Source organism: Procambarus clarkii, chromosome 58, assembly GCF_040958095.1.
Source record: "Procambarus clarkii isolate CNS0578487 chromosome 58, FALCON_Pclarkii_2.0, whole genome shotgun sequence".
Lineage (NCBI taxonomy): Eukaryota > Metazoa > Arthropoda > Malacostraca > Decapoda > Cambaridae > Procambarus > Procambarus clarkii.
The window spans coordinates 23,028,725-23,054,682 of record NC_091207.1 but is presented as its reverse complement, the minus strand read 5'-3'; the positions used below and the strand labels follow the sequence as shown (position 1 = coordinate 23,054,682).

Sequence of the window (25,958 nt, the reverse complement as noted above, 5' to 3'; positions counted from 1 at the left end):
ATGAGTTCATTAGATGTTGAGATGCAAGTCTCCTCCTAATCACACACTCAGACCTTGACAAAGCTCTCAAGAGGTTACCTACCTTACCTTGAGGTGCTTCCAGGGCTTAGCATCTCCACGGCCTGGTTGTTGACCAGGCCTCCTTGTTGCTTGACTGATCAACCAGGCTGTTGGATGCAGCTGCTCGCAACCTGATGTATGAGTCACAGCCTGGTTGATCACAGGAGAGTGCAAAAGACTTGATGTAAATTCCTTACATAAATTTCACAAATATACAAGTGTGGATTTTCATCCTACTATTATTGTTATTGTTATTATTATTATTATTATTATTATTATTATTATTATTATTATTATTTTTGTCATTATATTATGATTATTAACATTGAGCATGATGATTAGGTTTGTGTTGGCACAGCAGGCATCACATGGGGCATGGTGGGAGCCCAATGGTGAGGTTGGTGACAGGAAGCTGGTGCCATCACCCTACTCCCTTACTGGGGAAACCACACATGCCCTTAACCTCTCCTCCACTGCCCACACTATGCTCAGTCTTCTAGCGCTGAAAGGCCTGCCCTCGGTAAGTACGGGATCCAGTATGCAAAATTTTATTTATCTGAATTTATCTGAGGGCTAATATCTCTAGTGGTTTTGATGGGGGACAGAAAGCTAGCAGCTTGTCAGAGGTCCCTGCCCCCCCCCCATTATATACTGGAGTTTATCAAAAGGCCACCTCAGCTTCCACATGAGCCTTCCGAGGGCCACCTTCCACTAGCAGCCTCAATGTGGAAAGGAAACCAGCATCTTGTCAAATGTTATGGTAATGTAGAATGATGATGGACACACAGTATAAGCATAGAAACTGAGAATACACAGTTTTGTGTATGGCAGTACTGTAACGGGTAACCTGGGCCAGTTCTTAGCACTAGCAAGCTGCCAAGGGCCTATGAGAAAAGTATGTTTATAGTTAGCAATTGATTTATTCAGCAAAGCTTCACAGAACAATCACCCTATATTAAAAACATTTTTGCTATAACCCAGCAATACGTTAGTTAGTTTTATTTATTTGTCTTTTCTTAATCCTTAACCTTCTAACCACACACACTCTAAATTATATCAATTTCTTGGTATGCGTTTAAAAACTTATTCATTTTCCTTTCTGCATCATAAAACATTTTTTAATGATGGTTTGAGAAAAAATTCTAGTGGCTTGCACCTGTCTGTGTTAAAGGGTCCAAATGTTATTATCGATAATATGGAGGTTAGCAATTTATATGAGTAGGACATGGATCACCTAACACCTACATACCAAAGTAGCTCCTCATAGGAGTGCCTTAAGTTTCAATTGAGCAGCAGATAGGGACCTCTGGAATCCATCCTTTTAAGGAGTGTTGTAAGGGGGGCACGAGCTTCTAAGCCATACCCTAGAGTATTAACTATTGAAATCCTTCCTTACTGCATGGAAATATAAAGGTCATTAAAGTCAGCTCTATACTAATTATGAGAGTAATCAAATAATCAAATACACAAATGTTTGAAGAAGGAGAGGAGAATGAATATAAGGATATACCCATAACATGCAAAATAATTAGAAAGAACATTGACAAACTAAAAGACTCAAAAGTATTATGTGTGGATGGAATTCAATCCAAAGTCTTATAGGAACTGGCAGAAGAACTATGCCTACTGCTGAAACTACTCTTCACAGAATCTCTGAACCAAGGGGTAATTTCCCTAGATTGGAAATACTGTGTAGAAATGTCACCCCCTAGATTTAAAAAGGCAGAAAGAGCTCAGCAGAAAACTATAGACCAATTAATAGGACATCACACATCTGCAAGCTCATGGAGAGAATCCTCAGGGAGGGCATCATTCACCATCTTTCAGTGAACAACCTTCTACAATTGACACAACATGGTCTTCTTAAAAACAGATCCTGCCTTACAAACTTGCTCACATTTTTGGAAACAGTAACCAGCTATTCAGACAAAGGCTTCCAGTGGATGGAGTATACATGGATTTTGCTTAAGCTTTTGATAAGGTATCACATGAAAGACTGGCATGGAAATTACAGGCCCATGGAATAAATGGTAAAATATTAGAAGGGATAAAACAATGGTTGAAGGAAAGAAAACAAGGGGTCAAACTAAATGGAAACAAATCTGAATGGAGAAATGTGATAAGTGGGCTGCCACTAGGGTCCATTTTGGGACCAATTGGTCTTGAAGCCCCCATGGGTATGAGTCATCACAGTGTACTGTTGTTTGAATATCTGGTCGAAAAACAGTTAATGTACTCAAGGAAGGGACCAGAAAGCAAGAGGCCGGCATTCGGGAAGGGAGACTATGAGGATTTGATTGTTGCCACCGGATTCGACTAGTTTATTGTGCACCCCATACTCATCCTGTGAGCAGTAATGCAAAAAGCATTACAGAGGGCACAAAAGGTCTTTATCAGACCTCATCTTAGATTATTACATAAACAATTTCATCTATCATTCACACCATATAGTTACAATGTCAGCTCATTACAGAGAAAGTGGACTATGAGGAGATGAGAAAATTCCTAACTGAAATAGCTTGGGAAACAGAGCTTAGAGGAAAGACGGTTCAAGACATGATGGACTACATCACACGGAAGTGTAAGGAGGCAACAGACAAGTTCGTCCCAGTCCAAAATGAAAAAAATGAAATGCAGATGAGAAACCCATGGTTTAATCAGAGTTGTAAGCTAGCAAAGCAACTAAGTAAAAGGGTGTGGAAAAACTATAGAAACAACAGAACACTAGAGAGCAGAGAAAGATACTAGAGCGCCAGGAATGAATACGTCAGGATGAGAAGAGAGGTAGAGAGGCAATATGAAAATGACAAAGCGAGCAAGGCAAAGACTCAACTCAAACTGCTACATAGCCACATCAGGAGGAAAACAACAGTGATGGAACAGGTAATGAAACTGAGGATAGGGGCAGAAAGATTCACTACAAAAGACAAGGAAGTGTGCAAGGAACTCAATAAGAAATTCCAGGAGGTTTTCACCTCAGAGCAAGAAGTCCCAGAGATAAGAGAGGGAATATCAAACCAGATACCATTAGAGGAGTTTGTGATTATCAGTGGGAAGGTGAGGAAGTATCTGCTAGATTTGGACGTGACAAAGGCTATAGGCCCGGATGGAATCTTACCATGGATTCTAAAGGAAGGAGCAGAAGCTCTGTGCCTCCCACTCTCCATAGTGTACAACAAATCACTAGTAGCAGGTGAACTGCCAAAAATTTGGAAGATGGCCAATGTAGTCCCAATATACAAGAAGGGTGATAGGCAGGAGGCCTGAACTACAGGCCAGTGTCCCTAACTTGCATTCCATGCAAGATGATGGAGAAGATTGTGCAAATAAAGCTAGTGGAACATCTGGAGCAGAGGAACTTTGTAGATGATAGATGATTGTCATGCCCTTCAAGATGACCTGGACAAAATAAGTATATGGAGCACCACTTGGCAAATGGAATTTAATGTTAATAAATGCCATGTTATGGAATGTGGAATAGGAGAACATAGACCTCACACAACCTATATATTAAGTGAGAAATCTTTAAAGAATTCTGATAAAGAAAGAGATCTAGGGGTGGTTCTAGATAGAAAACTATCACCTGAGGACCACATAAAGAATATTGTGCGAGGAGCCTATGCCACGCTTTCTAACTTCAGAATTGCTTTTAAATACATGGATGGTGATATACAAAAGAAATTGTTCACGACTTTTGTTAGGCCAAAGCTAGAATATGCAGTGGTTGTGTGGTGCCCATATCTTAAGAAGCACATCAACAAACTGGAAAAGGTGCAAAGACATGCTACTAAGTGGCTCCCAGAACTAAAGGGCAAGAGCTATGAGGAGAGATTAGAGGCATTAAATATGCCAAAACTAGAAGACAGAAGAAAAAGAGGTGATATGATCACTACATACAAAATAGTAACAGGAATTAATAAAATCGATAAGGAAGATTTCCTGAGACCTGGAACTTTAAGAACAAGAGGTCATAGATTTAAACTAGCTAAACACAGATGCCGAAGAAATATAAGAAAATTCACTTTCGCAAACAGAGTGGTAGACGGTTGGAACAAGTTAGGTGAGAAGGTGGTGGAGGCCAAGACCGTCAGTAGTTTCAAAGCGTTATATGACAAAGAGTGCTGGGAAGACGGGACACCACAAGCGTAGCTCTCATCCTGTAACTACACTTAGGTAATTACACTTAGGTAATTACACACACACACACACACACACAGCGTTATATGACAAAGAGTGCTGGGAAGACGGGACACCACGAGCGTAGCTCTCATCCTGTAACTACACTTAGGTAATTACACTTAGGTAATTACACACACACACACACTAAATGGGTAGAACACCTGGAGAGAAATGATATAATATCAACATGTTAAACAACCTACGAGGATGAGGGAAGGGGACGTCCCCTCCATGCTAGATTTGATATTTACCAAGGAGGAAGAAATATTTGACATTCAGTACCTTCCTCCCTTGGGTAAAAGTGACCATGTCTTTTTGGGAATAAAGTATGCAATGCGTTATAATCTGGAAGAAAATATGACGGTCGATGCAAATGAAAAACCTGACTTTAGGAGAGGACATTATGGCAACCTTAGAAAATTTTTTAGTGAGTATAATTGGACAGACTTGTTGCTAGGCAAGGAAGTGAATGAGATGTATGTCAGGTTATGTGAAATATATGATAAAGGCACAAAAAAATTTATACCAAAACAGAGAAGCAGAACTAGGAAACAGGATTGGTTCAACAGAAAGTGTGAGAGGGCCAGAGACCAAAAGACACAAAAATGGAATCAATACAGGAAGAGGCCGAACCCCCAAACATACCAGCGATACAAAGATGCGAGAAACAACTACACGGCTGTGATGAGAGAGGCAGAAAGAAATTTTGAAAAAGGGATTGCAGACAAATGCAAAACAGAACCAGGTCTGTTCTATAAATTCATAAACAACAAATTGCAGGTAAAGGATAATATTCAGAGGTTGAAAATGGGAAATAGATTCACGGAAAATAAAAAGGAAATGTGTGAAACATTAAACGAAAAGTTCCAAAGTGTGTTTGTACAAAATGAAATCTTCAGGGAACCAGATACAATAAGAATTCCAGAGAACAACATAGAGCACATAGAGGTGTCCAGAGATGAAGTGGAAAAAATGCTCAAGGAGCTAAATAAGAACAAAGCAGTTGGTCCAGATGGAGTTTCACCATGGGTTCTGAGAGAATGTGCACCTGAGCTCAGCATTCCTCTTCAACTGATTTTTCAGGCATCCCTATATACAGGAGTTGTAGCTGATGTGTGGAAAAAGGCTAACATAGTTCCAATCTACAAATGTGGAAGCAGGGAAGACCCCTTAATTATAGACCGGTATCATTGACAAGTGTAATAGTCAAAACATTGGAAAAAATAATTAAAACTAAATGGGTAGAACACCTGGAGAGTGTTTTACAGTCTCCATGGTGTAGTGGTAAGACACTCGCCTGGCGTTCCGCGAGCGCTATGTCATGGGTTTGTATCCTGGCCGGGGAGGATTTACTGGGTGCAATTCCTTAACTGGTGCCTCTGTTTAACGCAACAGTAAAATGTGTACTTGGATGAAAAAACGACTCTTCGCGGCAGGGGATCACATTCCATAGACCTGCCCGAAACGCTACGCATACTAGTGGCTGTACAAGAATGTAACAACTCTTGTATATATCTCAAAAAAAAAAAAAAAAAAATATCAGACAGACAGTATGGTTTTCGATCTGGAAGATCCTGTGTATCTAATTTACTCAGTTTCTATGATCGAGCAACAGAGATATTACAGGAAAGAGATGGTTGGGTTGACTGCATCTATCTGGACCGAAAAAAGGCTTTCGACAGAGTTCCACATAAGAGGTTGTTCTGGAAACTGGAAAATATTGAAGGAGTGACAGGTACGCTTCTAACATGGATGAAAAATTTTCTGACTGATAGAAAAATGAGGGCTGTGATCAGAGGCAATGTATCGGACTGGAGAAATGTCACAAGTGGAGTACCACAGGGTTCAGTTCTTGCACCAGTGATGTTTATTGTCTACATAAATGATCTACCAGTTGGTATACAGAATTATATGAACATGTTTGCTGATGATGCTAAGATAATAGGAAGGATAAGAAACTTAGATGATTGTCATGCCCTTCAAGAAGACCTGGACAAAATAAGTACATGGAGCGCCACTTGGCAAATGGAATTTAATGTGAATAAATGCCATGTTATGGAATGTGGAATTGGAGAACATAGACCTCACACAACCTATAAATTATGTGAGAAATCTTTAAAGAATTCTGATAAAGAAAAGGATCTAGGGGTGGTTTTAGATAGAAAAATGTCACCTGAGGACCACATTAAGAACATTGTGCGAGGAGCCTATGCTACACTTTCTAACCTTAGAATTGCTTTTAAATACATGGATGGAGAAATACTAAAGAAATTGTTCACGACTTTTATTAGACCAAAGCTGGAATATGCAGCGGTTGTATGGTGCCCATATCTTAAGAAGCACATCAACAAACTGGAAAAGGTGCAACGACATGCCACTAAGTGGCTCCCAGAACTGAAGGACAAGAGCTACGTGGAGAGATTAGAGGCATTAAATATGCAAAAACTAGAAGATAGAAGTAAAAGAGGCGATATGATCACTACGTTCAAAATAGTAACAGGAATAGATAATATTGATAGGGAAGAATTCCTGAGACTCGGAACTTCAAGAACAAGAGGTCATAGATTTAAACTAACGAAACAAAGCTGCCGGAGAAATATACGAAAATTCACTTTTGTAAACAGAGTGGTAGACGGTTGGAACAAGTTAAGTGTAAAGGTGGTGGAGGCCAAAACCGTCAGTAATTTCTAAGCATTATATGACAAAGAGTGCTGGGGAGACGGGACACCACGAGCGTAGCTCTCATCCTGTAACTACACTTAGGTAATTACACTTAAGTAATTACAGTGCTGGGAAGACAGGACACCACGAGCGTAGCTCTCATCCTGTAACTACACTTAGGTAATTACAGGGTACTTCTACTTATTCTCCATTCTCAGAGACAGGTCGTAATTCAACAGGTCGTAAAATGTCATAACTCGGAACTAATTTTCCCATAAGAAATAATGTAAATTGAATTAATCTGTTCCACACACCCGAAAAATATTAACTTAAAAATGCATTTTATACCGAATACCACTCTTTTTGTACTAGCTACAATACAGTATGTATATCTTACCTTTATTGAGGACCTTTACTGAGGACTCTTGTTAGCATTTGGAAGACAGTGAAGAGGGGGGAGGAGAAAGAGAAGAAGTGTTACTGTTTTAAAGCGGAGTCCCTTTCCATTATAACATCAAGAAGTGATGATTTCTCTGAGGTACTCTCTCTCCTACGTTTTGCTGGCATACCACTGGGATCTGGTTGTGGCTAATTATAATTTCTGAAGACCATGAGCATCCCACTGAATGTCGGCCATCTTTCCTGGTTACCTGCCACCCACCAAGTGAATCACTGGCAAGCTTCTCTGTCCAACTACTACTAGCATTCCAATAATGTTTCTTTTCAAATCATATCCTCAATTTATATATTTATTTCTCTCATTGAGGTCCAAACTGGTTTCCTACATTTAACACTGATTTAAACACATATTTTCAATCCCTGAATGTACTTGAGACAATTTATTTCTTATATTGATGTTTATATTCTTTTAGAGGAGAACATCCTCACATTGTGACCATGTATTGCACATGTGCAGGACTAGCCACTGCACTTGTGGAAATTCCAAATATCTTTCCCTTACAAATCTACACAGTTGAGTTTTCAACACTAACACATTCTTCCAAAAATTACCCCTTCCTTACATTACATATTTACAGGTTAATTAGCCAGTACAAAATATAGTAGATTTCAGGCATGTTTCTGTAATGTTTAAGTAAAATTAGAAAAATTGCCTTAAAATTATCTCTTCATTACATGATATTTTATTGATTCAGCTATGCATACTTGCACTGTGTTATATTTTGATACAATTTATTAAATAATCTACATATATTATTTGCGATACTGCATAAGCCTGACTTCTTTGGTGAACCCCCTACAGCCACTTGATGAGCATGTACTGGCGGCCATTGCTCGAGGAGCAAGATGGCTGCAGGAAAATCTCTCTTTGGTAGGACAAGCCTCACGTCCATTGGAGGTGTCCTTGGTAGCACTATCACTCCATCTTTCTGAATCTGCCCAAGCTGACAAGGCCTTTGAGTTTGTCACACGTAATGCTCGCCAGGAAGGTGAGTTATGGGTAGTCTGATGGTTGTGTGAAATGTGTGTATGTGATACTGTACTAGGTGGTGTGTGGAACTTGGTTAATCTCTGCATCTTCAGTACTTAATGCAATGTAGTTTAGACTTCGATCTTTATTTAATCCTTAATTGGCTTGGCTAATTAAAAGTTTTACATCATGGTGTGCATGACAATTTGAGTACAGAAGGTGATCACATATAGCGATTGGAGCCATTTAAGGGCAAGTCAAGTACATGCCTCCCTGCAAAATTGTTATCCCTTTACATTTCATTCTATGCAATAAGTCAGTATTATACTGTAAATTGCATTTGGGTTGTATATAAATTTCCCTAATGTCTTATATGCCATTATCAAGATATTTCTGAACTACTCCTACTCTAGGATTCTCAATTACAATTGCTTATTTAATGGTATTTTTCTCGTGGTAACAGTGAAGTATGTTTACTGGGGCGAAGACCTGGTGCCATTGCCTTCCTACCGCGTTGAGTCTCAGCGTCCACACTTACAGCCACGTCTTGCCCACCGCCACGATTCAGGCAATGTAGCAGCAACTGCTTATGCGCTTAGGCTCTACTCCCTCAGAGGGGAGATCATGGCACCGAGTATTGTTAGGTGGTTACAGTCTCAGCGCTGCCACGATGGTGGCTGGATGTCAACACAGGTAAGGTTTTTATGAATGTACTGTAATAATAATAATAATAATAGGATCAGTAATAACATAACCAGTGTTGAATGTAATTAAACGCCATTTTCTGGGTGAGATCTGGAGGCTCCCCGGAGATATACCTGGCTGATGTGAATATATTAAACCATGGCAACAGTCAAGCGATCGAGTTCTTGGCCTACTGGGGACCATGAGCCAGAACCTGGCCCCCTCAGAGAGGCACAAGGAGCAATGGCCTATAGACACCCCCATGTAGTTGGAAGCAGTCAATGTCAGCCATCTACCAGGTCAGGCACCCAGAAAGGTAGGAATCCTAAAACAAACAACAGTAGGTTAAAAATTACAAACCTAAAGCTGAACGACCAGGCACAACTCTCCCATCAGAAAACAAGCAAACAAGCATGACATCACCACAGCCAACATGCCACTGTCTGCGCTGCTCCCCCCTCCCTGGGAGGGGAAAGGGGGAGCCCTAGACCTCCCACGCCGGCTACCCAACCCCAGTTAAGAGGTTGAATATCAAAAACGTGAAAAAACGCCGACTGGAGGGAGGGAAGGGGGGAGGGAGGGAGGGATGCCAGGGAGCCTCTGGGTCTCACTCGCAAAAATGGCATTTCATTACATTCAATGCTGGTTTTCTATGGAGAGCCCCTTCAACTTCCCAGACCTACCTAATATAAAATAAAGGAAAACAGGGAGAAAACATGTCCACTCGCTCCTCAACTCGAAGTCGAGGCAACTGGCTGCAACCTGTGACCTAAGGCTACACAAGCCCGAGAAGTGCCAGGAATATTAGCGAGGTACCGTGCTGCCAGGAACCTGCTCTACCTCCAAAAACCCAGTGCCCGAATGTCAGCCCAGGACATATTACCAAAACACAGCAGCCAAAGCTGCAAACCTGTGAAAGTCTTGGGCACGACGTTCTTTGGTTTTATGACCCATGTTCACTAGGCCGGCCTGGGGCGGTGGGTTCTGTCCTTCCGTTGGGCTTACAGTGCAGTGCGGGAGTTTGCGGTGGTCTGACTTTCGCTGCGGGGGGGTTCAGGTCTCTCGGGACTCTATGATCAGGTTACCTTCAGACTGTGCTCTGGTGGTTCATTGTCTGAACTGCGGGGGCTCCCTTTGGGGCTGGTCTCTTCGAATGACTCGTGGTCTGGTTTCTCTGGGCTTAGCTTTTCGTGCAGTTTCCATCTGAGGTGTGTCCAACGTCCTCCTGGTGGGCGGTCTGTCCCGGTTTCTTCCCATGTCCACAGAATGGATGGTCAATGCTGATGCCTTAAGTTGGTTCTGCCGGTCACACGAACCCCCGAAGGTGGAACTCTTCACGTTGACATGGTTCCGGCATCTCCCGAGATATGCGGTACCCCCATCCCTGACTATAGAGCCATCACATTGGACACTCTTTGGCAGGACTGGTCAAGGTGGGGGTTCCCTGTACTGTACAGGGAACTAAAGTTAAAGTTAAAAATAAAATAAAGTTTATTTCTAATTCCCTGGTCCAGCTGTTGCTTTGGGTTCTGGCTTGGTTGGATTCTTATTGTGGGAGAGTCATCCTTGTAGCCCCGTGGTGGCCAGCCCAACCTTGGTTTCAGGCACTGCTTGCTTGGTGTCCAAACCCAGGGCACTGGCAGAGCCGCTCTAGCTTGCATTCCGTAAGCTTTCTCGTGCTTTGTTTCATCTCTGGCCTGCTCATGCGACCTTAGCTGTCCTGGTCCTTGGACAGAATGTTCTCATTTCTCTCTTCTCAATTTTTGGTCGCCCATTTGGTTTGAGAGTGCTTCCAGAAGCCTCTGTTTCTGTTGGCATTGGCCCTCTGGGGTTGGATCAGTGAGCTTCATGCTCTCCTCTGGTGCAGAGGTTACTACTCTTTTGGTCCAGTGGACATTTTGTTCAGTTGCAGCTGTCTCCTTTTCTGGCAAAGAACGAGATGGCGGGCTTCCGGAGGGGTTCATGGGTTATTGATGCTTGGTTAGTCAGGCTGGGGGTGCATCATGTGTTGTGTCTGGTTGCGACTCTGCACTGTTACCTGCATGCCTCGACCTCTGTAGCTGTGGATGCTCTTTGTGTTGATGTGATTTTCTTTCCCTTTTCTAGGGTTCGGGTCTCTCAGATCATCTGAAGCATTATTAAGTCTAGACAGCCTGCAGTCTTCCCTCGTGCTCATGACGTTCATAGGTATGCTGCTTTGACTATAGTGTTTGGCAACATATCCTGGGCTGACGTTCAGGCACAGGGGTTTTGGAGGTCGTACAGGATCCTGACTGCCCGTTATTTAGTAAATGTTCCTTGTCCCAATCATGCGTGTGTGGCTTTGGGTTGCAGTTTGCAGCCAGTTGTCTTGTCTTTGAATTGATCCATGCGAAGCGGCTGCCTCCCGAGTAAATCCCTCTTTCTACTTATCTCTGGTTATGTAGCTCCAGGGAGCCAAAGGGGCTCCTCACAGAAAACCCAGCTTTGAATGTAATGAAATGCCATTTTCTGGGTGAACCCCCAGAGGCTCCCTAGTACCCTCCCTCCCTCTGGTCGGCGGTTTTATTTTTAATGCTCAGCCTCCGAACTGAGGTGGGAGTAGCATGCACGTAGGTCCAGGGCTCCCCCTCCTGGGAAGGGGAGCGCTGCGCGGACAGGAGGCGTGGCGGCAGTGAATGATGTTTGCTTGTTTGCATGTTTCCTTTGTTTTCCTTTGGGAAGTTTTGTTTCTCTGTTCGGTCTTGGGTTGTTTGCAATTTCCTACCATGTGGGGTTTATTTTGAGATGCCTACCTTTCTGGGTGCCTAACCCCGATCGATGGCAGACAAGGAATTCCCCCAAATACAAGGGGGGGTCTCCTTAGGCCATTGCTCCCTGTGCCTTTCTCGGGGCCAGGTTCCGGCTCTGGTACCCGGTAGGCAGAACTCCATTGACTGAAGCCCCAGACTAATATAGCGCATGTCAGTCTTATAACTCCAGGCAGCCTCCGGGGCTCACCCAGAAAATGGCATTTCATTACATTCAATAATGTTTTTTTTTTCTTTACATGCAACTTCATTTAATTCATGAATTTTATTTCTAATGCCCATACTACTTGTGTAGCACATCTTTTGGGTGTGATGTTTAAGCCTATGCCCCTTTCTCTTATTGCTGACTTCTCATGAATTTTCTTTAAAAGTTCAACAATTTTTTGTATTATACCACCCCCCCCATAACTTTAAATCTTTTTCCAAGCATGACTATCATAAATTAAACGTTGTGCCTTTTAGTTTGTTTTAAGATCGAATTATGCTATGTTTTTCTTGTTCAGGACACACTGGCAGCATGGGAAGCACTATATGAGTTTTCTCAGCGTGAGGGCCGAGCTCGTGACACCCAGCTTACTGTGACAGTGGAGCCTCTTCGTGACCACACACAGGCAAGAACTTTCTATATCACCCCAGACAACTTTCTACACCTCCAGACACATCAGGTGAGAATACACTTTTGAAGTCTGAGGCATTCTCTGTAAGGTTCTCAAAGTGCAATGATATGTTTTATTTCTCAAAATTCTAGCTCTGACCCTGTAAGTGTCTTTCTTATACCTTTCAACAAGACATTCACCTATTCCCCATTGTTGCCACCAATGAGGATCGTTGCCACCATTCTTGTAAAGCCACTAACATGCAGTGTGTGTGACAATAAATGTGATTTGATTATATAGTAGAGTGGTAGGTTCAGCTTTCAAAATACTGTACTGTAATTACTGTGTATCATTTAGGTACTGTATTTGCTGGCATATAAGATGCATGTTTTTTATTTTTAACCCTCAAACTGCTAAGGGCTTTTTAATGTACCGGACTACAAGAGACTCAACTTCAGCACCCACATACAACACATAACCAAGAAAGTCTCAAAAACGGTTGGTATACTCTCTAAAATCAGATATTATGTTCCAAACTCTGCTCTCCTCTCGCTATACTATGCGCTAATCTATCCTTATCTTACATATGATATCTGTGCGTGGGGCTCAACATCTGCAAACTACGTCAAGCCCATCATCACCCAGCAAAAATCTGTTATCAGAATAATAACAAACTCGGGTTTCAGACAACACTCAGCCCCCTGTTTAAATCCCTTCTTAAATACAAACCCTGTTCTGAAACTCTTCTTGGACAGATGTAATAGAACACATAACCACCACACCAAAAATAAATATCTCTTTGATATCCCCAGAGTCAAATTTAATCTGTGTAAACACTCTGCAAATAAAGGGACCTGGTCTATGGAACTCCCTCCTTAACAAATTGAAAAACTGTCAAACTTTTGCCTTATTCAAAAATAAAACCAAAAAATACCTAATTTCATCTTCATAATTCATAATTTTCTACCTAGTGCTTGAAACTCTCACTGTATCTAGTGCTACCCAACTCCCAAAAATATGTACCTATGCCACACAACTTTACCATTGTAATTATTGCTGTTATCTTATATCATTTTATACCCATAGTTTGCTACATTATAGTTCATTTGTAGTTTGTAGCAAATAGTTTGTAGCAAATTTGCTACATTTGCTACATATATCATGTTATACACATAGTTTGCTACATCATACCGTGCAATAATCCTCAAATTATGCTAAAATATACCTGTGGATAACCCTTAAATTTACTTTAATGTACCTTCTGTCAAATTTCTTATACAATGTATTTCCTGTGGGGAGCCCCTATGGTTCCCTGGAGCTTATCGAGCTAATGTATTTTATATTAGACCTGGACATTAGCTATGGAGTTTGGACCTATCAGGGACCACAAGCCAGAACCTGACCCCTTCGTAGAGGTTTCAGGGAGCAATGACCCCTGGAAAACCCCCCCCTGTGGTTGGGGGTTTTCCTTATCTGCCATCGACCAGGGTTAGGCACCCAGAAAAGTAGGCATAGCAAAACAAACCCCACATGGTAAGAAACTAACAACAAAAACTGAACAGAGAGGTAGAACTCCCTTCAATCCCAAGGATACAAGCAAACAAACAACTGTCACACTCTGCTGCCGTGCAGCCCTCCCCTTCCCGAGAAGGGGGGGGCGCCCGGACCTCACCACAGAGGCAATGTATCGGACTGGAGAAATGTCACAAGTGGAGTACCACAGGGTTCAGTTCTTGCACCAGTGATGTTTATTGTCTATATAAATGAGCTACCAGTTGGTATACAGAATTATATGAACATGTTTGCCGATGATGCTAAGATAATAGGAAGGATAAGAAACTTAGATGATTGTCATGCCCTTCAAGATGACCTGTACAAAATAAGTATATGGAGTACCACTTGGCAAATGGAATTTAATGTTAATAAATGCAACGTTATGGAATGTGGAATAGGAGAACATAGACCCCACGCAACCTATATATTATGTGAGAAATCTTTAAAGAATTCTGATAAAGAAAGAGATCTAGGGGTGGTTCTAGATAGAAAACTATCACCTGAGGACCACGCAAAGAACATTGTGCAAGGAGCCTATGCCACGCTTTCTAACTTCAGAATTACTTTTAAATACATGGATGGCGATATACTAAAGAAATTGTTCACAACTTTTGTTAGGCTAAAGCTAGAATATGCAGCGGTTGTGTGGTGCCCATATCTTAAAAAGCACATCAGCAAACTGGAAAAGGTGCAAAGACATGCTACTAAGTGGCTCCCAGAACTAAAGGGCAAGAGCTACGAGGAGAGATTAGAGGCATTAAATATGCCAAAACTACAAGACAGAAGAAAAAGAGGTGATATCATCACTACGTACAAAATAGTAACAGGAATTGATAAAATCGATAGGGAAGATTTCTTGAGACCTGGAACTTCAAGAACAAGAGGTCATAGATTTAAACTAGCTAAGTACAGATGCCGAAGAAATATAAGAAAATTCACTTTCGCAAACAGTGGTAGATGGTTGGAACAAGTTAGGTGAGAAGGTGGTGGAGGCCAAGACCGTCAGTAGTTTCAAAGCGTTATATGACAAAGAGTGTTGGGAAAACGGAACACCACGAGTGTAGCTCTCATCCTGTAACTACACTTAGGTAATTACACTTAGGTAATTACCGGCTGCATAGCATTCCAGTTTGTAAGCTAATGTCAACCGGGACAGATGCTTCTCTGGCCTCGATTTCTTAGGTGGTGTTTGCCTGCGTGTTGCTCACTGCTGTGTTATTGTGTTGTGTGGTGGCCAGGTGTCTTTCTTCAGTACCAGGGCTGCATGCACTTAGGGGCTTCCTTATCTGAGCGCCCTGTGAGTACTGCCCCTGCATGTCAGGGTTATCTTCCCTGGGGCGTTCGGGACCCATTCTCATAGGAGTTCTTGCTGCTCGGCAGTTGCCTTGCCCTTGGAGCTAGCTGGGGCTTAGGGGCCTTGTTTGGCCTTGGGTAGGGACTGGTATCATGCTGGTTGGGGCGTCAAGGTGTTGCGCGGCCTGCCACCTACGCGGCGACCGGTTCCTGTTGCTTCTAGGGACAGTGTGCTTTTGTGGAGTTTTTCTTTTCTTTTTGTTTTCATTTGCCTGGGGGGGGGGGAGGGTGCCTAGTGTTGCTATAGTTCCACTGGTATTGTTTGGTGGCCCTCTGCTAGGCCCCCATGACTGTACACGTCGCAGGGGTTTACAGTGTTAGACTCTACCCCTTGTTAGATTTGGGTGTTAACTGGTTAGCGACACCTTGCCCGAGCTTCCCATAGTCGTCACCCTATGGGCCCCTGGAAAACCCTGTTGGGGCTCGATGGACCAGTGGATGCATCTTCCGGGTTCCAACCCGTCTTGTGCTGGTTCGTTGGTTGCTGTACCCTTGTCTCAGGGTGACAGTTGCCTCTTTTGCCTCTGTCGTGCTGCCTGTTGGGTCACTGACACCTTGACCCTGGAGTCTTGCGAGTTGGGTTCTCTGCTTGTTCTTCTCTTGTTCAGTACTATTCTGATATCATTACTGTTAGAGTACAGGCGGCATCTACGTTGCAAGCATAGTTTAGGCTGCTGCAATGCGCTAGATTGGTTTCCCACCCAGATGCCCCGGGACTGCCCTGTTTGGGTTAGGTGTTGTTCGCCCCTTCCCTCTCCCTGTTCCCGGCTCCGGACTGTCTGCGTGTTTTGAGGTCGAGGCGGGGTTTAGTTGGTGCCGAGACTTGGGCGGCTTCGGGGGCTGCCCCGTTCGGGTTGGGGACGGAGGTTTTCGAGCCTGCTCCTCCTGCCGAGGCTTCTGGGTCTTACCAGCGGCTCTTTCTTTGCTGCCTTTCCCATGGACTCTTTCTTTTCTTTAAGGGCAGAGGGTGTGGAGGACGGCTCTGCCCTGGGGCTTATGTTGCGGGTTCCTGGGACTGTGGGGGGTGCCTGCTAGCAGTTCTGGGGTTGTTTGCCCCCTGCCTGGGGTTTCTGCTTTTTGAGCGGGGTTTTTTGTCCCTCGTTTGCTTATTTCCCACATTTGCTGGCCTGTTTTCTGATCTCTTGCATCGGTCACGTCTCCTTTGTTATGGTGGCCATTTTCTTCTGCGAGTTGATTCCCCGCCTGGCTACCGGGGCGGCGTTGCAGTTTGTTTACCTGTACCTGGGTGTGCCAGCTCGCGTTTTTGGGGATTTTTTTTACCTCCTTTGGGGTTTTATCATCCTGTTGCTATTTCTTTGCTTTTTCTAAGGCGTTCTGCTCTTCTTCCGTTCCTCTAAATATACTTGGGGTGTTGGTTTTTACCCCGGTTTTACGTTTTCTGTCTGTTTGGGTTTGGGCCCAGTGTCTCTGTCAGTTTATGCTTGCTCCCACACCTTGTGTCTCTCGGTTTTTGGTCCTTTTTGGCCATTTCACTGGGGGTTCTGTCTGGGTGCTGTGCTTTGCCCTTTCTGTGGTGCATTTCCGCCGGCAAATGTGGTGATTTGGGCTCCCCCAGGTTCGATTCCGGGTCCTTTTGGGTTCTTTGGTTTCGTTCCGGAGATTTCTTCCTCTTGGGCCCTCTTGAGGCTTCCTCTTGAGGGTTCAGGAGGCCTTTGGTTACCTCGTGTGTGACCCAGTTCTGCCTTCTGGGATTCTGAGGTCTTCCAGGCTTGCAGACTGCTCTTTCTGGGTCTTGGCATGTGTTGTGATCGTGCTGGGGCCTTGGTTTTTGTTGTCGAAGTGGGCCTTTTCATGCGGCTTTTGTGCTCTCTCAGTGCCTTCTTAGTCTGGCCGGCACGGTGCTCTGCCCGCCAGTCAGCTGCTTGTCTTTCTATTTATTTTCATTTTCATTTATATTAAAATTTTTCTTTTGGAAGGGGCTCCGATCCCTTTGCTGTTGATGGGGCGATAGGGAGGTGGGAAGGCGGCTTGCTCTTTTGACTCGCGCTTGGTCTCGCAGTTCGTGGGTGTTTTTGGTTGTCTTCTGACCTCTGGTGGCATCGGGCGGCGCCTCGTTTTGGAGGGTTCGGGGCTGGTGGGGCAGGCTTCTTCCCCTGTGCTTCGTCATATCATCTTGGAGTAGGTGCACTTGGACATGGTCAATCCCATCCCTTCCTCCCGGGATTCCCTCCAGTTCCAATGCCAACACGGGACGTTACGCATCTGTGGTTCTTCTGGACTTGTTCCGTCTGCACCCAGGATTCTTTGCCCCTTTTCAGTTGACTGATGTGTCTCCAGTCCCGCTTCTGTTGGGCCCAGGTGCCTGGATGGTGTCCCTGGACCTCCAGGATGCTTCTTGGCACTTTCCTATCCTCCAGGGTTCAGGGACTGTCACAGTTAATGATAGGGGTTCAGGCTTTCATTGGATAGGGGGGGAAGGCTTTCATTGCCTTCCTTGGTTTGCTTCTGGCACCTCGCATATTTACATGTCTTACCCGTGTCTTGGTGACCTGTCTGTGTCTGCTCGGGATTCGGATTCTGGCCTACTTCGACGGCTGGCTGGTATGGGCTCCCAGTTGGTCCACTTGTCTGCTTGCCAGGGGTGTGGTTCTTCCCAGCTCCCCAGGTTTGGGTTCCTAGTAACCTGGAGGAGGTCCCATCTGGTTACATCTCCCAGAGGTGTTCTTTTTTGTGTCGGTGTGTTCTCGGTGTCTCCATACCTGTGGCGCTCTTCCCCGACTACGAGGCTTTCACAGTGTTCTCCTTTTGGCAGGACTGGTCGAGGTGGGGTTCCCTGTTCCTCTTGCACCTGGTCCCGCCGTTGCTTTGAGTTCTGGCTTGGTTGGAGTCTTTCCCAGGGAGAGTAGTCTTTGTGGCTCATTGGGGACCGGCCCAGCCTTGGTTTTGGGTACTTGCTAGATGTCCGAACCCGGTGCATTTTTTCCTGTGGCTCTGCTTCTTTCCATGGGTCAGATCGGTTCCGGTGCATGACTGGCTTGGTCTTCTCCTCCTCTGCCCTTCAGGTCTAGTTTTTTTTGGCAGATAAGGAAAAACCCCAACCACAGAGGGGTTTTCCAGGGCCATTACTCCCTGAAACCTCTCTGAAGGGGCCAGGTTCTGGCTCGTGGTCCCTGGTAGGTCTAAACTCCATAACTAATGTCCCGGTCTAATATAAAACACATTAGCCCGATAAGCTCCAGGGAGCCTCCGAGGCTCACCCAGATAATGGCATTTCATTACATTCAATGATGTTTTTTTTATACTTTCTTACAATGCATTTTTATACCTTCTTACAATGTATTTTTATAATTTCTTACAATGTATTTTTATGCTTTCTTACAATGTACATGTAAATTTTTTTTTAATTTTGCTTGAAATTACCTTCCTAAAATTATATGTTAGATTAAGGATTTGTCCGAAATGCTATGCGTGCTAGTGGCTTTACAAGAATGTAAAACCTCAAGGCTCTGTACTCTAATAAACCAAATTTACCTTCTTGTATTTAAATAAATAAATAAATAAATAAATAAATAAATAAATAAATAAATAAACAATAAAATAAATAAATGTGTTGTATATGGATGCTGATATTCAATCTCTTGTCTATGTATAGGCCAAGAAACTTTCTATCATTTTTATTGGTAATTAATCATATTTAGTTATAATTACAATCATATTTAGATATTTTGGTTTCCTGCTAAAAGCAACAGTCTATGATATCTTAATTTTTATCCCTACCCTTTATCATGTTTCCCACTCAAATATAATTTTCTGGGGGGAGCCCCGTCAGCTCCCCGGAGCTTTACCAGCTGATATGCTAATGTCATACTTTGGCATCAGTCATGTGTATGGAGTTCTAGGGGCCTACTGGGGACCACGGCCAGAACCTGGCCCTATCAGATAGGCAAGGGGAGCAATGGCCTACAGAAACCCCCATGTGGTTGGAAGCATTCTAGGTCTGCCATCGACCGGGTCAAGCATCCAGAAAGGTAAGCATTCAAAAACAAACCCCTATTCTGGTTAAATTTCCTACCAAAAGCCGAACTAGTGGATAGAACTCCCCAATAGAAAAGAAGCAAACTAAAATGATGTCACATGTCACTGCGGCGGTGTCTGCGCAGCTTCCCCCTTCCCGGGAGGGGGAACGGGGAGCCCAAGACCTCTCACGCCGGCTATCCACCCATCAGTTCTTTGGCTGATGCTATAGGCACCGGTTGTGTGCTCCGGCTCTAATAGTTATTTCAGCACTGTACCAAGAGTGTGGTGTCTGTCTTCTAGGTGGTGCATGAGCCGGGAGTGAGTCTCCAGTACTCGGGCTGCATGCGTCTAGGGTTCCCTTCCCTAGGTACCCTGTAAGTACTGCCCTTGGGGCTTGGGCCACCTTCCGCAAGTTCCTTGGGTTCTGCCCCTGCTAGGCCGTTTACTGCTTGGTTTTCGGCCGCTCTTTGTGTGCTCGGGAGTTCTGTCTCCCTTCTTAGGGTAAGGGGCAGTTTTGCACTGGTGGGGTGCAGGGTGCTGTGCAGCTTGTTTCCACCAATCATGGCAGCCAGCTCTATTCCGCTTGGGTATGCTGTCCTCTTGCGGGTTTTCTTTTTATTTTTGTTTATCTACCTGGTGGGGGGTCTGCCTTCGTTCTTGCCCCTTATGTCCCTTGTGTTCTGAGTATTTTTCTGGTGGTTCCGCCTGCTAGGTCCCCATGAGTGTACACATCCCGGGGGTTCAGCTCTTAATAAGTTGTTTGGTAGCTTTGGGCGCCGGTTAGCAGTACCCTGCCTGAGATTACCTGAGCGCGAGTCCTCTTATAGGTAAACGCTCAGTACCCTGGGAAACCCCTGGGGGCGCACGGGTCCGATGGATGTGACCCCAGAGTCCCCCCTCGCTTCCTGCGAGTTTGAGGGTTGCTCTCACCCCTTGTCTCAGGGTGACTCTGTTTTGCCTCCGTCTGCTGCCTGTGGGGTCGGTGACTCCTTCGACCCAGAGTCCTGCGAGTTTTGTTTGTTGCTTGTTGTGGCTCGGTTACCCAGTTGTGCTGACTAAGCGGGTGCGGGCAGCAGGGGCGTTGCACTTGAGCTTGGTGGTGGCAACACTCTCGTTTGTTTGCTCCCTGGGAACCCCGGGGCTGCCCCGTTTTGGTTCGTGTTGGGACTTGGGGGTGTTGGTTGCTTCAGTTCCCTCCACGCCCCCTTGTCTTTTTCCTGGATCCCCCCTTCCTGCCTACATCCGTTCCTTACCATCTGTGGGTTTGGGGCAGGGTTTCGATGGTTTTGAGACTCGGGCAGTCTCGTAGAAATTCCCCTTCCAGGGTAGTGACGGGGCCATTTGAGCCTGTTCCTCCAGCCGTGTTGTAAGCGTCTGCCAGTGGGCTCCCTTCCTTAGTATTTTTGCGGCTGCCCTGGTTTTCTGGTACGGCCGGGGCTTTGGGGGGACGGCTCAGCCCCGGGGCCTGTTGTGTGGGTTCCCGGGGCTGGGGAGGGACTGACTTGGGGGGCCTTGGCCCTGTAGGACCCCGCGGTGGGTTTTCTCCCCCTCTAGGGAGGGCTTGTGGTTACGCGGAGTGGGGTTTTTCCTGCCCCCTCGCTGTACGTATTGTTGGGCGTCGGCCCCTCCCCGGACACGGTACCTTGTCCTTTGAGTAGGTTGGTTCCGTCCTGTGGGTGGATGCTCCCCCCTTTTTGGGATGGTGTCTTCGTCATGTTTCCCTGTTCTTGGGGTTCTACGTGACTTTTGGTCTCGAGTACGACTGTGCCTTGTGTGCCTTCGTTTCTGCCCATATTATTGGAACGTCTGTCGGCTCCTAGTCCGGGTCGCCGTGTTGGGCTACTTGTAGCCCAGTTGGGTTCCCTTTGGGCTCCTTGTCTTTGCTTAGTTGACCGGTTTTGTTGTTACTGCTTCCTCTTTTAGCTCCTGCCCCGTGTGATGGGTTGTTCTTTTCTCCTTCGCGATTCCCTAGGGTTGCGTTCTGTTTGGCTACTTTTCTTGTGCAGTAGTCCTGGTTGGCGCCTTCCCGCAGAGCGGGTTGTGCGGTTTGCCAGCATGTCATGCGCATGTGCCGTGGGGTTTGTTTTGGTCTGGGCGGTGTGTTTCAGTGCTGGTGTTTTGCGCCCTTTTTTCTCGGGTGCTTCGCCTCTCGTTTTTCGCCCTTCTCCGGTATGTGCTCCTTCGCTCTGGGGGTGTCCTGGATTCCAGCTGTGGGGAGAACGCCGAGGTTTTCCCTGTGTCATGGGTGTGGGCCTCCTCCTTCGCCTCTAACCTGCTCTCCTGCATGTCCGGCTCTGGCTTCTTTACCTGGCGGTGCTCCCAAGATCTTCTGGGCACTGTTGGGTTGTGTCACATTCGTGCCTCCGTTCGAAGGTGAGTTTCTGCGAGCTGGCGTTTTTTTGGCCGGGCACTGGATGCAAAGATGTTTATATACCTGTCTTTATTTAGGTATATTTATGTACGAATGAGACCATTAGCATACCAGTGACTGTCCCTTTTTAACCCTTCCAGTCCCTCTCATGTGCATGTCCAACCCATGCTAGAGTCATTCAGAGGACCCACCTCTTTCGTGTTATGAGGTGTGTGGGTTGTGGGGATGGTTATGTACTCACCTGGTAGGGCTCTCCTGGTTGTGCTTGCGGGGTTTGAGCTCTGGCTCTTGGGTCCCACCTATATGGAAGAACATGCGGGATAGTACCAGTGGAGTGCAGTGGTGCCATAGGCACAATCAGGGAATACTGTATACACATCAGAGGTCTGTGGTTATTACACGTCCTACCTGCAAGCATCCGCCATATTGCCAGTACATCCGTGGACTTCCAAGGAACACTAGCCTGTTTTCAAATAGAGGTTCCGACCCATCCTGGGTTGTGGTGGGTATTTGGGCCTGCGGGCCGCTCCACACACCAGCCTGGTGGACCAACCTCTCACGTGTCAAGCCTAGCCTCGGGCTGGGCTTGGGGAGTAAATGAACTCCCTGAACCCCATCCAGCAGGTATCGAGCAGGTATCTCCGCCGTCGGTCGCTGGGTGTGCAGGTTCCTGGGCTTGCTGGGTTCTGTCATGTCTCCATTGGCCCTGTCTGGGGTCTGCCTGCACCGTTCTCTGCCTTTGCAGAGGCAAGTTGCTACTTACATGTTGCGTGTTGCAGTGGTGCATGTTGCTGCTGCACGTGTGCATTGGTAATGTGTTTCGCGGTGGCATGTCCTTGTTCCTGTGTCTGGTTGTGGTGTGGCACTTTGCTGCTGTTTTGTGCCTAGGGTTTGCGTCTGGGGGTTTGCTTGTTATTTTTCGCGGTCTTCGGGTCCCTGGATAAGCCCTTCCATGTGCGTGGGGTTCTGTTCCTGCCTGATTGTCCACCCCTGGTTGTTTCCTGGGGTGTGAGGTTTGGCTCTTTCGTCCTGCTTTCCCCAGTCGCTTCCCTGGCATCTCCTTTGGTCGGTTTTGCCTGCACTTGCTACTATAGGGGGGGGGTCAGTTTCTCCCGCTTCCCTTCCTTGTGCGTTCCTTTTGTTTCCTCCTCTGTCGCAGGGATGTTCTTCGTGTGTTCCTTGGCTTCTTGGGCGTTATTTCAGCCCGTGTCCTATGGTGCGCTTATGTGTCTTGGTCTGGTTTCGTTGCTCGTACCCCTTATTTCGGGTATTGTTCTGGTGGCAACCCTTACTCCTTCTTCGGTTATCCTGGCTTGCCCTGCCGATTGGCTTTTCAGGGTCTTGCGATGTCTCACATCGGACCCGTCGTTTCTGATCTCCTGGCAGGCTTGCTTGCATTGGGAGCTTTCTGTTCGGCAGACGATCCATCTCCTTTGTGCTGCCTGGGCTTAGGTGGTTGCGCTCGAGATCTTCCCGCAGCTCTGCCAATTTCCTGGGCTCGGAGGTGCCTTGTTGGGGCTGCTTACGTTCTGCCTCGCATGTTTCCCCTCCGGTTGGTGGTCTGGTGGCTTCGTGGTAGGTGTCCCACCTGTGTACTTCTTCTTGGCGGCAGTATGGAATATTTTGATGGTCCTTCCTTTTCCTCCTGTCCCTTCTTAGGTGGCTGCAGTTGTTAGAGTTGGCTTGGTTTTTCTGGTGGGGGTTGGGGGCCATCGTCTTGCCACGTACTGTCGCCTCATTTCATGCGGCGCTGGCGGAGCCGCTTTGGCTTGCTTTCGGTCTTGGTGTTGCTTCTGCACCGTTAGTAAGCTGTCTCGTGCGTTGTTTCACCTCCAGCCTGTTCGTGCGCCGCTTGCACCATCCTGATCTTTGGTCGGCGTGTTTTGTCTTCTCCTCGGTTGATGGTGCCCCTTCGGTTCTGGTTTGTTTTTTCGTCGGCTCTTTTCCTGTTGGCATTTGCCTCTGGGGGATGGGTTACCTACCTTACCTTGAGGTGCTTCCAGGGCTTAGCGTCCCTGTGGCACGGTCGTCGACCAGGCCTCCTGGTTGCTGGATTGATCAACTAGGCTGTTGGACACGGCTGCTCACAGCCTGACGTATGAGTCACAGGCTGGTTGATCAGGTATCCTTTGGAGGTGCTTATCCAGTTCTCTCTTGAACACTGTGAGGGGATTGCCAGTTATGCCCCTTATGTGTGGCGGAAGCGTGTTGAACAGTTTCGGGCCTCTGATGTTGATCGAGTTCTCTCTATCAACTGGGTCGCTGGGCTTCTTGCTCCTCCGCAGGGGTTTTTCTGCTCCTTCGGTTTTGGCATTTTGGTTGTTCGGTGGCAGCAGTCTCCATCTTTTCTGGCACAGGATGGGGCTGCTGCATTCCGGAGGGGTCCTTTGGTTGTTGGTGCTTGGTTGGTCGGGCCGAGGGTGTGTCATGTTTTGTGTTCAGTGGCGGCCCTCTGCTGTTATTTGCGTGCCACGACCTTTATGTTCAGGGAGCGCTTTGCGTTGATCTGGTTCCGTTCTTCCCTGTTCGCGGGTGACGGTGTCCCAGGTTGTTAGCCGTGTTCTTGCGGCTAGCCTGCCGGTGTTCTTTCCCCATGCCTGTGGCGTTCGTGGCTTCACTGCTCTCACTGCAGTCTGGGCGGCATGTCCCTGCTGTCATTCAGGCATGGATCTTTGGTGTTCGTACAGGGGCCTTGCTGCTCGTTGTCTCGTGTTGTTCCCAGGCCCTTTTCAGGCTGTGTTGCCTTGGGTTGGCGTTGGCTGCCGGTTGTCTCGTTTCTGCCGTTGTCTCCTTCCTCTGTGGGTAGTTAGCTCCGGGGAGCCGACGGGGCTCCCCCCAGAAAACCAGCATTGAATGTAATGAAACGCCATTTTTTGGGTGAGACCCAGAGGCTCCTCAGCAACGCTCCCTCTGGTCGGCATTTTTTTGCGTGTTTTGACATCCAGCCTCAGAACTGTTGGGTGGATAGCCAGCGTGGGAAGTCTGGGGCTCCCCCTTCCCCCTCCCAGGGAGGGGGGAGCAGTGCAGACAGTGGCGCGGTGACATGTGACGTCATTTTAGTTTTCTTGTTTTCTGTTGGGGAGTTCTATCCACTAGTTCGGCTTTTGGTAGCAAATTTAACCAGAATAGGGGGGTTTGTTTTAGAATGCTTACCTTTCTGGATGCTTGACCTGGTCGATGGCAGACATAGAATGCTTCCAACCACACAGGGGTTTCTATAGGCCATTGCTCCCCTTGCCTCTCTGAGGGGGCCAGGTTCTGGCCGTGGTCCCCGGTAGGCCTTAGAACTCCATACACATGACTGATGCCAAAGTCTGACATTAGCATATCAGCTGGTAAAGCTCCGGGGAACCTCTGGGTCTCACCCAGAAAATGGCGTTTCATTACATTCAACACTGGTTTTTTCTCTGGCAGGCTCCATTGCCACTCACTTATCACTTAACTTCTATTACCAGTTTATTGTGTGTAAAAATTATCTGTTATATTTGCATTATTGTCATCATACCATAGCATTTTCATATACATAATTTAAAAAAAAACTTGTTTACTATTTCACTTACTGTACATGTGTTTAAAATCACTAAAATGAGGGTCATTACTTTGTGTCATCAGGTGAATGGAAAGTGGGGGAGTGTGAGGGTACAGGGCAAAGGTCGAGGTTCAGCAGTACTTCAGCTCACCTCCAGGTACCATGTTGCCGAGCCTTCCCATCTAGTATCACCCCCCACGCCAGCCTTCCGACTTCGGACCAGTGCCACCTGGCACGGGCATAATGGTTCAGCATTAACATTTACCACTTGCGTCCGCTGGATGTTCAGGGAGGCAAGCGATGCCTCGGGTATATCTGTGTTGGAGGTGACAGTGCCAACAGGCTATGGAGCCTCGATAACAGTCTTGCAGCAATATGTTAATTCCCGCACTGTGCCAAACCTGAGAAGAGCTGATTTTCAGCAAAGAAAAGTCACCTTCTTTTTTGAAAAGGTGAGTGAAATGACAAGTGTAAAGCACATTATGGATATGGTGCACTGTAGTTTCTCTTATACATTCTTTAAGTCATAAGGGGAGCTAGACTCATTGATGCTTGTTTGAAATCTATAACATATTATTCACACTAAGAAATTTTAACTTTCTTCTGAGATAATTCAGATATGCATTTCAGCAAGAAAGGATGAAAACGAATGTAATTACCAATCGACAATTATGGAAAAGTGAGATCTAGCTCTTTTCGTCCCACCTACTGGCCTTGTTGTACTTGTTGCCTTATAATATAACTATTCTGATGTTCAAAATCTTGATGCAGAATA

General features: G+C 46.0%; 1 protein-coding gene across 1 annotated transcript in view; it reads left to right on the top strand.

Annotated features, from left to right (window-relative positions):
* Positions 1-25,728, top strand: part of LOC123767956 (CD109 antigen) — a 457,870-nt gene extending 432,142 nt beyond the window's left edge. Inside the window, exons 20-24 of the mRNA XM_069306687.1 lie at positions 403-580; positions 8,162-8,348; positions 8,793-9,022; positions 12,306-12,467; positions 25,267-25,728. Of these exons, the coding sequence (XP_069162788.1) occupies positions 403-580; positions 8,162-8,348; positions 8,793-9,022; positions 12,306-12,467; positions 25,267-25,713 (1,204 nt within the window). The 3' untranslated portion in view covers positions 25,714-25,728. The remainder of the gene's footprint in view (positions 1-402; positions 581-8,161; positions 8,349-8,792; positions 9,023-12,305; positions 12,468-25,266) is intronic.
* Positions 25,729-25,958: the final 230 nt, after the last annotated feature.